Consider the following 16732-nt stretch of genomic DNA (forward strand, 5'->3'; position numbering starts at 1 on the left):
AATAGCATTTTTTTCTCACAGGCAGCAGGCCAGGTTTGGCCCACAAACTATGGTCATCATGATCTAAGCTAACATAAAGCATCCCTATTTTCCCAAAGAAGTATCCTTGAGGATAGAGGAACATGAATAAGTGTATTTGGGGAGGGGGTGGGGGGGCGGGGGGACTTCAGGATTTCTCCAGTCACCACAAGCTAGACATATCACTAAAATACACATTAATTTTTAATATGATTATTAGGACATATTTATGTCAACTTAATGAAAAATAATAACTAAAATTATACCACTTTTCTGCCTCAAATTTTTGAATAAAACTAAAGCTGTTGGTATAGCCCCAGCACAACACTGGGTAATGCTCGTAGTGCTCCCAGTAACACACCTGTTTGAGAAAGGGAAATAATCCATTTTAATATGAGGCAGGACTGAAATTAGCAGTCCTGTAGCAAGCACTGTCTTTTTTTGGTTCTGTGACACAGAAGATGGCTGGAGCATAGTAAAATCTCTCAACTTTCCTAATTCCCTAGCAATTGAGAGTTTCTTTCTAGAGCCCAGTCATTCTCCCTTAAAGACACTCAAGCCTCCAGTATGAATTGTTATACGTCAGGTTTGTCTGTTAATGACACATCATAATAGTCACAGCCAACAACCAAGGTGGGACCCCTGGAGTGTTGGGCTCATTGACTCAGCCTTTAAGTCTCATGTTCCACTCCAACTCAAACACCTATAAACATTGTAACACCTATGGCTGCCTTTTATAGTAACATGGATATTAGTTTCAACCACAGATTGCCTCCAATAACTTTAATAGTCAAAAAGAACCTGCCCTCCTACAAGCTCATAATGCACAAGCACAGGTTTCATTCCTTCCTGTATTTTGCCAAACGTAGCATTCAACTGGATCTCTCCAACTTTGTATAAAATGATGAGTGAAACACAACTAAACTGGATCCAGTCCTTGCTTGCATATTAATATGATTTTGTTCAAAAGTCTGCCATGTCCAACCTGTCGCAGAGATGACCACCAAGGCTCTCAAACAGTGCTAAATTTATTACTTCTAGTGGAATGTGAATTGGCCTAGACGTTTTTTGTTGTTTTTTTTCTGGTAGCAAATTTTAAGTCTCTCACATCCATTATACATATTTCTCCCCATAAGTAAGGAAAACTTTTTGCTTTTCTCACATAACAAATGTTTTGATATGTTCAAACTCAGAACAAACCAATGCCAAAAAAAAAAAGCACGACAGCAAGTTTGTTTGAACTTTTTATTAAAATGCTTAGGATACAGATTGACTTTCTTTTGTAAATGACGGTTTTACTTTTCCTGAAATAGGACATATATGCACTCTGATAAAACAGAATGAAGTCTCAATTCATGGGAGTTCCTGTACAAAAAGCTCTGATCCTCACTGTTAGGAGCCAAGCTCCTCACAGCAGCTTCTTTCCACTCTCTTATTATAGGAACAGTGTTTTCTGTGGGGCAAGAACTAGACTGGTGCTGCTGGACTTTTCAATCCCCCTCTTTCTCCAGTGGCCAAGACAAACCACTTTCACAAAGAGCTGCCCTGCATAGAATCCATAATTTTCTAGCTTGCTACAAAGTGATTAGGGAAAAAACAAAAACAAGAAAAACTAACACTGAAGCAATCATACTTCTCTTGTCTCTGGATAGAGAAGTATGAGTTACCTTTAGCCAAAGGAAATTAAAAGTATGCAAGTTAACTACCTAATTCTTTCACCTTTAGCTAGATTTATTCACTTAAGGCTTTAACCCCTTTTCAGATGAACAGTTCTGTCTTAATCGAGCTATGCTGGCTCATAAATGAAGTCACGCTCTTCCTAGACTTACACTTCACTGAGCCTCCGCATCTTGTACCTGGCAGTGAAAAGGTCTGCTTTCCCAATAGGTCAGTACTGAAGACTAACAATGAGAAACCCAACTAAAGAACAATGCTCTCTCACCCCAGGAGTCTGTTACCCACACTTCCCCTACTCTCACATTAGAAGTGAGAATCCACTGACTTGACTCCTCAGCAAGTAAGTATCATCATCATAATTTTCAATTCTGAGGAAACTCCCTCTAATCTTTCATTAAAGGAAAAATGAATGAAGATATCCTCCCATCCTAAGACCATCTCCTATCCCATCATCTTTTTCTGCAAGGGTAGAAATTGGTTAAGAACATGAAAATCCAATTTCACACATGACATTAAGAAAATGGAAAGCTACGAAAACAATCCTCCTCACCATTGGGGATGCTAAGGCTTCTGTACTGGGTGTTTCTGGACACTAAGTGTTGCTGGTTCAACAGGAATAATAGCCCTACACAAAATTCTTGGATTATTTCTGGAATGGAGAAAGGCAATTTCGTACCAAAAAACAACAACCAACCAACCTGGAAAAACTGCAGATGTTAAACTTTAAACACCAAAACAAAAAAATTGATGAAAAGAACTCATAAATAGTCCAGTACAGAGACCAAATTCTGCAAGTGGAAAATTTAAAGCTCATTAAGTAAATCTTTCCCAGATTCAACCAAATGCTAAAATACCAGATTTTTAAGTTCTCAAGTGACGGAATCAAGAACCCTTAAACTGTTAATTTTGTCCTATGTGACTCTCCTATCCAGACATATTCCCCCTAGAATGTGTGCAAAAGTAGCTGACACACACCTGCAGGATATGACACCACGGGAGATGTTCTCAGCTCTTCTATGAGGCGAAAGTCATTTCGTATAACTGAAAATAAAAAAAGTGCTACAGAGAAAAATAAAACTTCACAAGAGTTAAAAGCAAAGACCGGCTGAAATCTGTAACTTTTTAGGTGATAATATTAATAATAATAACCCACTCTATAACGAACTCCTCTGCAGTGAACAATCTGCTATACGCTCTGAGGAAGAATCAGCCTCGCTTGCCACAGTGGGACCTGCTGCAGCGGTGAGGCCAGGTTCTGTCCTTTCTTAGTTCTCTGTGTACACGGATGCCACCTGCTACAAGGCAGCTGGACAGACAGGGGAGCTTCTCTCACCAACCTGCTAACTCAACAGGAAGAAGTTCACTTGACCGCCTGTGGCCTCCAACATGTATCTGTGCATAATTTTATGAAGTATCTAAATGCCATTCACTAGATTAAAAAAAAAAAAAGGAATAGAAAACTCTGGACCAAGTAAATTGTAAACTCAAAGTTAGGAGGGGAACCAATTACATTAACAACACTTTCTTTAAAAAATAGAATCACTTCTTTTGAAATCAACCACAGTGGTGAGACGTGTTTTTCTTTTCAGGTGCCCCATGATGGCACACAGCTTTACCCGGCAAATCTTGCCAGCTTCCAAGCCCCGGGATGCGGACCTGCACCAGCACGTAGGGCAGCATTACCTCCCAACAGTGTGGAGAAGAGCACATGTCACCACTGGGCGATGAGAGCTGACAGAGACTCTTGGCTTCTCAACGGCAGACATGGTTGGAGAGCTCTCCTTGTTCTATTAGAAAAGTTCATGAGGAAGCTGTGAATAGGATCAGTCCAGAGAAGTAAAACTCTTTTATTCTCACTGTCCAAACATCAGTCAATATACTGGGAGAGCCAGCGGAAGCCCTCGCCGTAGCCTTGCCTTTTGAGCACGCTGCACATGAACACTTCCATGGGGCGGGCATTCAGCTCCTTTAGGGTCACATTCCCCTAAGGGAGACAAAACCAAGAAGGGCCTGTTAGCATCTCCATGGGAGAAAAGCTTGAATGGTGATCACAAGAATCCTCTCGTTTCTTCAAAAGCAAATCTAAGAAGGGATTAATTACAGAAATGTGGTCACGGCCACGTGGATGACTTCCCCAGGGCTTCATGCTTTCAGAATAGAATAAGCAGCACAGTCCTATTCCTAGCTTCACTCTCTCTGTGAAGAGCATTTGCTCTGAACACACCAACATTCACTTGGCCAGAGATGCAGCAAACCAAGAAACCAGTCACTGGCACCCATAGAACCAGCATGCTCTGATGGACAAAGGAAGTCTGGGAGTTTTTAGAAACAAGGACATTCTCATTAATGCAAGCATTCAGAAATATACATTTATAACAGGTTACACTGAAGAAATTAAAAATTCATGTGTCTAACACTCATGCAGACGAGGGGTAACTAAATGAATTAAAGGAAGCATTTCTGGACAGAAATAGGTAACCAAGAGGTAAGACTAAGGAACCATGTAAAGAAGTAACAAAGTTATAGATCTCCCAAAAGGAAATTTTTTTTTTAATTTTTAAAAACACTGAGATGAAAAGACCACGACTCCTGCTTAATTATAGCTGATCTAGATTTTCTCTCTCAAGCATACGCTTCTGCAGTAGTCAGTTCTCCTTCCAACTGGAGACAACATAACCTATTGATCTAGAAGACTTGGCGTCTAGTCCTGCTTTTATCACTGACTTGCTGTGTAGACCTAACAAATCACTCTCAGTTTCCTCATCTGCAAAACGGGGATAACAGTCCAACCCCCCTGAGGAAGGAGCACTGAGGATGATCCGCTGCTTGGATTTCAATGCTTGGAACGTGAGACATAAAAATGATCACTCTTCTTCATAACCTGAAATCTCCAGTTTAAAAAAAAAAAAAAGATTTCTGGTTAAAAGGGGCTCTTTTAAGAGATTCCTCAGAACTGAATTTGAAAGACAGTCAGAAAATTGTTAAATGTAACTTTGCCTTTTGTACCATTTCCTTCATCCTCAAATACCTGAAGAATGTATCGCATTATAAAGAACATACTCCTACCTTCAGAGTCTACAAATTACCTATAATGAAACAAATCTTAAGCCCAGTTAAACTTTAGAAAGATAAGTAAAATCTAGATAGTAAAACATGAATTTTTTAAAGCTGTGAATTTCCTTTACAGGAATATGTCCCCTGAAGATTTTTCTCTTACCTTTCCGGTGGTCTGTCCATAAAGCCCAAATATCTCACGGAGTTTTTCTTCACTGATTGCATCTGTTCTGTCAATTTTGTTACCCAAGATAAGGATTGGCACATTGGATATTGTTTCATCAGTCATTAAAGCCTAAAGACAAGATACGAAGTAAGGAATCTATAAAAGCCCACCAGACAACAAAAGCCACTTTGACTTTCACTTGTCTGTAAGTATCAAATGTAAAGCAAAATCTGATCATCTTTACACGTGAGTGATTAACTAAGTTAATCTTGACATTACATAACACCCTCATTATTAGGTAAAAAGCCCCTAAAAACACCCTGACGTTATGTAAAAATCCCCTAATGCCTTCAAATCAATGGCAACTTAAGGCTGTATCTATTTACCAGGCAGCAGAACTATTCAGAGGTAACTCTGAGCTAAGTCCCTTGTCCCAGGCCATCCCCAGGCCATCCACTGAGCACAGTCCTAGAAGCATGAGTGCTATGGCTGCAGGGCCTCAAAACTGACTACAGGAACGCCCCCCCCCCAAGTATTCACTGAGTGCCCAATGTGTGCAAAGCACTATCTCAGGTACTGAGAGGGCTACAGAAGGAAAGGTAAGAAACGCCCCTGGCCTCAAGAAATTCTCACTGTACGCTCGCAAGGCGAGTGAACGATTAAGTGTCACAATGAATGGGGACAGAATATAAATACTGAAAGATGTTCAGGGAAATAAAATGGTGACGTGCATGGGCTTGAGGAAAGTCTCAGCAAAGATATGGCACCTAAACTGGGCTCTGAAGGAGGGGCAGGATTTGGACAGGTGGAAAGGGAAAGGAAGAATATAAGCAATGGCTTTACAGCAGGAAAAGAATTCAGGAAGCTGCAGAGATCACCTGCCTGGATTAAAGCATTTACGCTGACATATAAGTGGGATGGGGAGGGAGGCCCAACATTATGGTGCCAGTCTGAGAGGTTAGCTGTAATAGATCCTAACGCCCCCAAGCCCAGAAGTTACTAGATAGCTTTTAGTACAATGAACTCACAAACAGTACATATCTGTGGTGCTCAGGTAAGAGACGATGACCTGGCCTAACATGGCAGCATATAATAAAAAGTGCAGCAGGCATTCCGGTGTAAGAAATAAAGAGACTGAAGTCTAAATGATAGGAAAGACAAAGAGGAGTCAGAGCTGGCCGAGATTTCAAGCTTGGGTAAATTGGTTCTGGTACAAATTCCAACGTGGGGGGAGCTTCCCCAGCCAACAAGCAATTCTTGGGACACCGGCTGGGTGTCCTACAATTCAACTCAATTCTGACATGACGTACCCAGAGATAACATCCACAGGTTAAGGGTTCAGTCCTACAAGACTGCCCCCACCCCCTTCAGATGCCAGCCGCAAATACAGGTTGTTACATGTGCTTCTGACCAACTGGCTCATAAATCAGTGATGCCCTCGACCCCCTCCTTGGGTTGAGTAATTTGCTAGGACAACTCACAGAACTCAGAGAAGCATTTTACTTACAAATTACCGTTTTATTTATTTTAACAGGATGTAACTCAGGCAACAGCCAGATGGAAGAGATACATAGGGCAAGGTATTAGGAAAGGGTACTGAGAGTCCGTGCCCTTGCAAGGTGAGCCACTCTCCCCAAATCTCTGTTAACCAACCAAGAAGCTCTCTGAAACCTGCCTTTTGGGTTTTTATGGAGGTTTATTTGTCACAATTGATTAAAACATTGGCTATTAGCAACTGATTCCAGCTCCAGCCCCTCTCCCTTCCCTTGAAGTCCTGGGGTGGGGCTAAAGTTCCAGCCTCTAATGGTTAGGCCCCCTGGTAACCAGCCCCCATCGTTAGGTGGGGTCCAAAAGCCACTTCATTAACATAACCAAAGCCCTATATGGCTGTCCTCCCTTAGGAAAGTCCAAGGGTTTTGGGAACTGTATGACAGGAACTGTGGATGAAAACGACATATGGATGAGAAATACATCTTGATCATCTAAATGACCAAAATATATATGTCTTATAAATCACAATATTGCACTGGGACTGTAGTTCTCACTGACAGGAAAAGCCAGGAACAGAGAGTAAAATTGAACAGATAAAGGGCAACACCCTTTGATCATCTTAAGTTCCAGGAAATGTTAGACAAAATCAGATTAAGGAAGCCGTTCATTTGTACTAACGAAGTACCTACTACGTGACCAATGCTTTGCTAGGTGCAGGAGTTTCACAAAGATATAAAGTCTCTATCATGTACACAGTCCAGTGAGAGAGACCTGTAAGAAAACCAGTAGAGACAACAGACACTGATAAGGTAGAGAGTCTACAGTCTGAGAGCTCAGGGAAGGTTTCCTAGAAACGGTCATACCTGAACTAAGATCTCTTAAAGGACACCTGAAATTTACCAGCAAAAGGGGATAGGGGGTCAGGTGAGAAAGCCAGGCAGGGATAGCCACTTCTGCATACCTGAGGGAGGGCAAGTTGTTCTCTATGTTTGAAATAGTAGGCACCAGAGATAAAAGAAGCTGGAAAAATAAAGAGAGGAAAGCTCATGACAGATCCTATGCACTATACAAAAGATTTGTGGATTTTACCCACAATGTAATAGACCTATTAGGGGATATTAAGTAGGGCAATGACAAGTCTGAGAAAGTTTTTTCTAGCATTATTACAGTACGTGGCAGGGTGGTGGTAAAATCTATAGTAATTCCCAGGGTTGTGGACTGCATGTCCAGGTACATGGTGGGGAAGACGAATAGCTCCATTTGGAAGAATAAAATAGGTAGATGGAGCTGTCTAGTAGGCAGCATTATGAATAAGGCTGGAACTCAAGAGAGGTTTAGAGAAGAGAAATCCATTTAGGAGTCCCTGGCATGTGGGTGGCAGATGAAGCAATGGGAGTAGCCTAGGAGAAAGTATAGACCCCAGGGAACACGATTTAAGGGCTACGCAGAGGAAGAGTCGAAGTATCAGCCAGAGAGAGAGCACCAAAACCAAGAATGTAAAAGGGAGTTTAAAGAAAGACAGAACGACCAGTGCCAAAAGGCCAAGCAAGGGAAGGACTGTCCATATGAGACTCTGAGTATAGATTCAAGAAACATACTTACAAATAAACTGGAGACAGGTTCAAATTTCCAGAAACAAGAATGCAGAGAGAGAGTTAGAAATCAGAGAAAGAAGAGGCACAGGGCAAAGCAGTAGGGATAACAGAGACAACATTATAGAAACTGTCAAGCCAAGAAAATACGATGTTGAGAAAGGAAAAAAACTTGAAGCTAGTCCTTGATAGCATCAAACGCTGCATGTGACCCAAACTAAAGACTGAGAACAGACGCTTAAGGTCTGGCAAGTCATTTAGTGCAAGGCTGGACGGCCACAACCTGAGAAGACAGGCTCAAAATGTAAAGAACTCTCATCCCTTTTAGGGATTCACTACGCCAACGCTTCATAAAGAGTGGCCAGATGTGATATGTGAAAGGAAAAAATGTTAATTGTGCTGGGACAACAGGCATAAACTGAGTGTCCTGAGCAAACTGGACAGAGAGTCACCCTATGACGAATATAAACAAAGGCAACTTATTCAAGTTCAACCTGAGTTTCCTTAGGACACTGAAAAGCAATGTCATAGATTTTGAAACACTTTCTTCCCATAGCTAGGACTTTCACTAAACGTTAACTGGCATGATTAAGTATTGGCACTACTGAGCAGTATTAAAAAGAAATAGAGGCGAAGAAAGGAAAAACATATAAACGTACATTAAGCTCAACTTTGGATTCCATGAGGCGAGGATGATCCGCACAGTCTACCAGAAAGACAATCCCATTAATTGCTGGGAGATAATTTTTCCAAACCCGACGTGCTGAAAAGACAAAGTTCGTAGTGCATCAATACAAATATGTGTATTTTCAAAATAAATAACCTGATGGTCTATCTAGTGGGCAAATCTTGGCCAGGTTTCAATAGCAGTAGACTCCATATGATTTTCCAACTCCCAGCCATTATTAAATCAGAACAGAAGCTATAAAATGATGGTCCATGAACTGAATCAGATTTTTTTGAAATTTGGAAATCAGGGTGTCTGCTTGATTTTCTGAAAAACTGCAACATCTTGCAATCCCATGCCTACCTACCCACATGCCAATAATCAACTGGAACTGAGCAGTGGCAGCTCCTTTAGATGAGGTCTGGGCTCTTCTGTCTGCCAGTTTCCACCACTCCCTGCTACTGTCTTACTCCCAGACAATTTCACTCACTTAAATCACCTACCTCGTCCCTGGAGCTATTTTAGTTTGTAAGCTCTGAGTTAAACCATCATGATGCAAATTACTTGTCCATATAACTTTAGTCCCAATTATTTCCTAACTAACCGTTGTGTAAGTGTACTAACACACTTATCCACTCAGCCCTCAGGGAGACTGGGCCTGACAGGGGGTGGAAGTTCCCAGGTATCACTTCAGTCTCCTGTATTTAACCTGGTGTGCCTATACATTTTATTTATTTTGTTTGACACATGAAGTGATAATGGTTTAGGAAGCAATGCTTTAGTTATATTATAATTTCTAAGCCATTCTTTTCTACTCCTTTCAATGGGATGAATAAGGAAGCATCTCTACACCAGTTAATAATGGTTACCTCTGAAGAGTGGGACTGGGAAGGAGAGGTTGGGGAAATTTTTCTGTTATTTTCCATATTCGTATACTGATTGTACCCTGAATTCATTACATTGAGTGTAGGTTACTCTTATTAATTACATTTTTAAAGTATTTTTTCAAAAAAGGAAACTTCCAAATGTACAGAATTTTAGTAACTTCTGTATAATGGTGGCTGGGTTATTACAAAAAGTGTTTCTGCTAATTTTCCTCAAACAAAACTACGTACATCAAACACATTTTCCATCTTACTCTATCAAAACCTGAAAGCTAAATTATCAAACCAAATAATACACAATCCCCAGTTCAGGTGTCTAAAAATACCCACTGCTCTACATTCTCCTAAGGGTCTCAGGTCAGCTTATAACTGTATTACTTCTGAATTTAAATTTGTATGAAGTTACAAATCTTTTTGAAAGCAGAAAAGACATGATACACCCAATGCTACCCAAATGAAAATAATACAAGCTCATTATAGAAAAAAAGGAAACAAGATAATCCATAATCCTTCATCAAAACACACCTACTCCTAACGTTTTTATATATTTCCTTTCAATATTTTTTTCTGTACAGGTATATGTGATTGTGATCATATATATAAACACACACACATATATATACACACACGTATACACACACGTAAATTTATGATTTTATAGCATGTAAATATTAAATGAACAAAATAAATGTAACTATACGTTAATGGAATGACTGACTAAAATTATTTTGATCACGTCTCAGCCTTTTGGCTAAAATTTTTTGGCTTAATGATTAAATTACCAATATATTATTTTTTAACCACATTTTAAAAAAACTATATTAGATTCAACCTAATATAATGCTCCAAAAAGAAACTTCTCAACTCAATTTAATAACAAGTGAGTAAATCTGAAAGAATCTCAACAGGTTCTTTCTTCTACCTTTCCAGAATATTTTTCATTCCTGCATTGTAAATGTTTTACTCCTTAGCCTAGAGTCTTGCCAAATGTAAAGTGAGTATCCATCAGATAAAGATGCCCCATTCTGTGTATCTCCAAAACACATACAAGACAACTGATAGGGATCTGGGAACCACACAGACTCAGCCTGACTAAGGCAAAAATGCGCTGTGGAGAACAAGAAAGTAGAAGAAAACGTTCCAAATGATCCAAATGGGTACAGCATACAAAATATCGATTTAGATCAGAGTGGTCCCAAGTAGTCACTGGATTATTTTTGCAACTTTTGACAAGTTTGGAATTACTTACAAATAATGGCTTAATTTTCTACATATACTCCATTGAATAAAGGATACAAAAGAGATAGGACTAAATTCAACGTGATATTGCACTGAACCATGTTCAAAAGGAAAAATGCTATAAAGGAGATTATTGGGACAATTGACAAAAAAAGAAACATACACTACAGAGTAGATAAAAATGAAACTTCCTGGGTTTGATAACGATTATGACCATATAAGGGAATATTCTTTCTCTTAGGAATATACATTAAAGTATTAAGGAATAAAAGAGCAACTTACAAATGGTTCAAGAAAAATAAATGTTAATATGTATTGTATACAGAGGGAGACTGATAAATCTGGGCAAAAGGTATAAAGAAGTGGCGTTCTCTATTATTTATGCAACTTTTGACAAGGTGGAAATTACTTAAAAATAGTAAGTGAATAAACCAACTTCATTAAAGTAATAAGATCTCAATCCTAAATGCAAGCAATTTAAAAAGTAAAAATGACACACTGCTTTTTTAAAAAAGGAGGGGCACAAAATGAACTATAAGTCAATACCATCCTCTCTGAATCGTCTCTTACCTTGCTCATGCCCACCAAGATCAAACGTTGTAAAAGTCATTCCAGCAATTGTCAACTCTTCAGATGCTGAAAAGTTATCAAGAGAGAAAAGAAATGAACTTCTCCATCCACCACGGCCCAGCTACGAGTACTGTGAGCCAATACAAGCAAAGCTTAATGAAGCTTTCACCTTGTAAAGAAAATACAAGTGTGAAAACATTATTAAGTTATTTTAAAAGGCCAAGTTTCTTTTTCTCCAAGGTATCTGCTGCTTCTTAGAAGTAGAAATGACAGATGTGTCCCTTTACAGGACTTATGAGAAAAGAGAGTGACAAAGTTCCAGAGATTTGTATTTATGAGTATGTGACCTGAGTGTATCCTAATTTTTTTCAAGTGAGCTGTCCTTTGGAATTTCAGTTAATAAAAGAACTGCATAAACTGGGGATTCATCCTCCAGCCCTGACATTGACCTTTAAATATCAAAAGGTCGCCTGGTATTTTCAAACCTACTTGGATGTAATGTTGGAACATGTTGGCCCAATCTGTCATCTTTGAGCATGTGTAGAAGAGTGGTTTTGCCTGCATTGTCCAAACCCAAGAATACAAGTTTTCCAGATTTCTTGTAGAGTCCTAAAACAGAAAAAAAAACAAAACAAAACAAAAAACACATAATTTTGCTTTTTATATACCACAGGCTGTGTATATTGAAACTGTTGGAGGAAATGCAGAAAATGTAAAACGTATGATCTATTTCAAGGAAAACGGCTTTACCTAGGAACTGGAGCACACTGCTGAAGCCATTGTAGATCCACTCAAAGATGAAAGACATTATTAATGCTTACTACCTGTATAAAATATGAAAGCAGCAAACATTAGCTTTCTGGATGCTAGAACAGTTTTGGAGAAGTTAACTCTTATTCCCTGGCACTGATGTCCCATGTTTTCAGGCATAATAAAACAAAGGATTTTGCACTCTGGAGGGAAGTCTCTGGAATTGTCATATCTGCACAAACTCCTGGTTTCCTAAGTTTTCAACCTATGATACTGAGAGGACCAGGAGCTGAAGATATGCCATATTTTGCCATGTCTAATGTGCTCCCGGGTATAATACGCACCCACATTTTTGGCCCAAACTTTCAGGGAAAAAATCTTTCATTTTAATTTTTTAATTCAAGTTTTTATTTGTTTACATTTAGGTACCTGTTTTTTGTATTATAAAGGAATTTTAGCAGTTATTTCTTAACATATTATGGTACAAGAAATGTTATGTAACAAATAATTACAAAACACAAGAACAGATACAAGATACAAGGTACAAGAAATTTTACATACTGGTAACAAATTTACACTATTTATGCATCATAGAAGGCCAAGAACTCTTCCTCGTTGCAAGTTCATCATAAGTTCAACAAAACCGATCATTGTATTCCAGGGTATTATTTTGCATACGGATATTGTTGATTTCTAAAGTTATACTTTTAACTCATAAGCAGAAATAAGAGAATTAAAAACATTTATATAGATACGGAATTAGTAATACCCATATATAATGTGCATCCTTAGTTTTCCCTCACAAATTTGTGCAAAAAAATGCACATTATACGTGGCAAAGTACAGTACTTTCTTCTTTTACTGTGGAACTCATTCCTCCAGGCTGCTGCTCATCCACATTCCCTAGATACACCACCGCTATCTACCAGTTAGCAAAACCTCTACAGAATTAGTCCCATCAATAATCTGCATCAAAATGTCGCAGTGATGCACTGAGTAGAAAATGATGAAAAAAATGCATATTAACCAGAATGAAAACCATATTAACCCATCCTTGTAAACCGGCCTAAAAAACATGGTCATCAAAATCCTTCTGGCTGGCTCAATTTGCCCTGCTGCATTCACCAATGCTATCTCTTTTTAAACAATATGTGTTTAGCCCCTCTTGTAGATGCGCATCTCAACTTATAAAAGAGATAATATCACTATTTTGGAGCCATGAAGCAGTAAGATAATCCTTTCCTAATGTGAATAATCAAGACCTACCATTTTTCAAATATGGATTTTCTTATAATAATACTTGTTCAGGACAGTGCAGTTAGGTTCCTAGCCAAGCACATACCTTAATTTGTACTGATATTAACACCACTTTCTGTTTCCCATAGGCCTAGACAAAAGATGACCCAAAGCTACAAAAAGATCTACATACATTGGTAATAAGCAAGAGGATCTCTGAATGAAGTTAAGATAGGAGGATTTAGAGCCACTGGTGGGTGTTAAGGTTTCTCAGTGTCAGCATTTCCCCATAGGGAACTTTTACCTCATTAGCTCAGATCTGGTGCAAAAAAAAGGGCAAGTTCCTCTACTTCAATTCCTGTGCATCATTGAAAACAGCTGAACACAAAGGCTTTATACTAGATGTGACCAACTGCTTTCAAACAAAATTTTCATGAAGTTTTGTTTTTTTTCAAAAAAGTAAACAAAGGTTTAGCTTTGTTACTTTTACTAGTGACCTGTAAAAGGATTCATAAAAAACCACCTGTATCTTCATTCAAAGAATGTTAAATGAAGAAGAAATTGGGAAATGAAGATAGTGTATGCTAATTTTCTTTTTCATCCAATTACTGTTGTTTTCATTTTTAAATCAGGCCTGTGGCCTGACTCATAAATTGTAGGAATTGCTTAATGCTTATTTTCTATGGCTCTTACCATGGAAAGCCAAATGAAGTTTGGGAGTTTGAGTGAGAGAGAAACTGAAATTTTTATAGAAAGATACTAAATAAGGTTTTCTGCCTTTTCAGTAACATCAAAATATACTGTGGCAGAAAACAAATTTAGCATGTTAAGTAACAGTTTTGTCTGGAAACTTGGTCTGCACTTTAAGAAATCAGTGACTTAAATACACTTAAAAGTTCCTGTGCTGAAGTTTCACTGCAGGTAAGTAAAAGGACTATGTGCCACTCCTCTGCAATCCCCACAAACCAGTTAGCCTTCCTTACTTTTCTGTCTACCACTTGGCGAAGGGCAGCTTGCCTTTAGAAAGCACCTCTCACTCGCATCACTCCTTTAAAAACCCAACACATAAGCATTTAGTTGCACTACACTGGCTTGCAGTCAGTACTTTCCAGACTCTTTGTAAAGTTTTACCACTTCATTTTAGAAGTATTCCCAACTAGATGAATTCTCATCAGGGGACAAGGGGAAAACTCCACTTTGAGGACGGTTTTGTGGTACCTGAACTACTTTGATTTTCCAATTTATTGTCCCTTGACATATCTGCTTTAAAGGTCCTGTAATTCTTCCCGCCAAAATTAGTGCTTAAAGAAACTCTTCAGATCATGTTTAAAAAATAGTAATAAAAACCCTTATTGGACACAAACAGTTGTGCTGCACTGCTAACCAAATTTAAGGAAATGGCGTTGACGCCGCCTCCATCCTTGATATTTTAGGATTAGTTTACCCAGTGCCTGTACATACATCTCGTTTCAACTTCACACCAACCCTATTGGGCAGGAATCTTTCGCCTCATTTAACACGACAAAGATGCTGACAGTCCTAGGTTATCTGGCTCAACCAAGACGGCTCAGCTGAAAAAGTAACAGTGCCAGAACTTAAACCCTCCTCTTTTAACATCAAGGCCACAGCTCTTCCTGTTAATATCACATAAAATTCAAATCAAAATCACAAAACCGATGAAAAAAAACACATAAAATTTCCTTAACCCACTAACTACACAGATGACAATCTTATAGTTTTCGTCTTTACAACACATAATACCTTGTGAATGGACTGTTAATAACTAGCATCCTATTTATTTTCTATCCTCGATCCACTCTACCCCCTTATGACTGCTCTAAAATTTAAGGGCTCTAAACTGCCAACAAAAGCATTGCCAAGGTACCACAAATGAAAATTTGTAAATTTTAGGACTGACTGATCAAACAAATACAAAGGAAAAGCACTAGGCTGACCACTGCCCAATAAAAAATCTCTATGCATCACTTCTACATACTCATTACTTCTTTACATACACGGAGCAACTTTGAGACACCATTTCAGACAGATCTGGGATAGCAGGCAGCTAGCTGGCTTTCAGCTAAGAAACCTGCTTAGCTGCTGGGTATATATCAAAGGCTGGTCCCACTGCAAACCTCCATAAGCCCCCTGTCACAACCTCAGCAGACGGATCGAGGTAAAGGAGAAAAGACAAGAGCAGGGCAGAACACTGGCAGACAAATTAGTGCCCACGCTCACAAGTGTGTTCCTGCCCTCTCGGCTAGAATCGTGAAGACAACATTAATCTATACCAAACGAACATGCAGAATTTTTTCCATGCACTGAAGGAGAAAATACAGTGTTCGACCAAGGACATCAGATGATAACTGGAGTGGATTGGGGGCAGGCCCTGTGCTAGGAGCCAGAACTGGTTCCAACGCTCACACTTGCTATTTATTTGTGAGGCCTTGGCCAATTCACTGAGCCTCGGTGAGGCTTAGTCCCCGAGTCTGTACCACAAGGATAATCATCAAGGTCTCCCACCAGCCTCACCGACGGCTGTGCGGCTCCCCCGAGGCGGGTTGTGAGGCCGTTTCGTAAACCCGAGCGCACAGTATCCGGCAAGAAAACTGTTATCCCACCCAGCAGCGGCAAGACCCCCCGAGCGGAATGCAGATCGCCCCGATACCCCAGAGACCCGCAGGGGACCGGGCAGACCCGGCCAAGTCGGCCCATCCCCGCCCAGAACCGTCCCCGCGGCCCCACAGAACCGCCTGCGTGTCACTTCCCCCCCAACCCCGCCTGCACCGGCCTCCGCCCCGACCCTCCCGCCATCTGCCTCAGCGCCTCCGACCCGGGCTCCCTCCCTCGCCTCGGCCGCCAGACTCACAGCCCAAGGGACTCCTCCGGCGGCGGCGGACGGCTTCGACCCTCCCTCAGAGCACACAGCCCAGCAGCACCCGGGACCGCCAGCTACTCGCCGGATATACGTAACACCTCTCCCCCGAGACTTCCGGGCGCGTGCTTGCCCCCGCCCCTTCGAAGCGTCAGCGCGCTCTGCAACAGCCGGGAGCCCTACCAGCGACTCGGGCCGCGGAGGGGCGGGCCTCAGGCACGACGAACACTCGGGGGCGGGCCCGACTTGGCCACGCCCCCTCCCATACAGAGACCAGGACGTGGCAGCGCCGCGCCTAGGGAGGGGGAGTAGTAGCATCCTGGAGGCTCGCGGTGCATCTAGGCGCTCGGAGCGCTGCTTCAAATCCGACTGCTTTCCCAGGCGCACGGGGAGAGTCGGAAGTGGTGACCGACGGGTAGGTGGGTTCCCGGAAAGAAGAGTTGGCCTGAGACCCCTGGTCCTAAGGTGGATGCCTGCAAGCTTTTGCTTTAAGTCACATTGGCCGGTGAGAAC

At 40.6% G+C, this 16732-nt stretch overlaps 1 protein-coding gene across 1 annotated transcript; it reads right to left on the reverse strand.

Moving 5' to 3' along the window:
- Positions 1-1249: 1249 nt before the first annotated feature.
- SAR1A (secretion associated Ras related GTPase 1A) lies at positions 1250-16340 on the reverse strand. The gene is made up of 7 exons (XM_019712458.3): positions 16214-16340; positions 12109-12182; positions 11848-11967; positions 11359-11424; positions 8658-8761; positions 4913-5044; positions 1250-3679 (listed from the first exon to the last, which is right to left on the reverse strand). Exons 2-7 carry the CDS (start codon positions 12164-12166, stop codon positions 3563-3565), a joined length of 597 nt encoding a protein of 198 aa, XP_019568017.1. The 5' UTR covers positions 12167-12182; positions 16214-16340; the 3' UTR covers positions 1250-3562.
- Between the last annotated feature and the right edge of the window lie 392 nt (positions 16341-16732).

Source organism: Rhinolophus sinicus, chromosome 15 (genome assembly GCF_057876585.1).
Source record: "Rhinolophus sinicus isolate RSI-liver-muscle chromosome 15, RSI-T2T, whole genome shotgun sequence".
Lineage (NCBI taxonomy): Eukaryota > Metazoa > Chordata > Mammalia > Chiroptera > Rhinolophidae > Rhinolophus > Rhinolophus sinicus.

Bases quoted from the DNA above. Each gene is read 5' to 3' on its own strand.
- SAR1A (XM_019712458.3), bottom strand. From the start codon at position 12,166: ATGTCTTTCATCTTTGAGTGGATCTACAATGGCTTCAGCAGTGTGCTC. The intron at 8,762-11,358 runs GTAAGAGACGAT...TTGTCTTTTCAG, and splicing joins TCTTGGTGGGCATGAGCAAG to CACGTCGGGTTTGGAAAAAT. The intron at 5,045-8,657 runs GTACGTTTATAT...TCTTGTCTTTAG, and splicing joins AATCCAAAGTTGAGCTTAAT to GCTTTAATGACTGATGAAAC.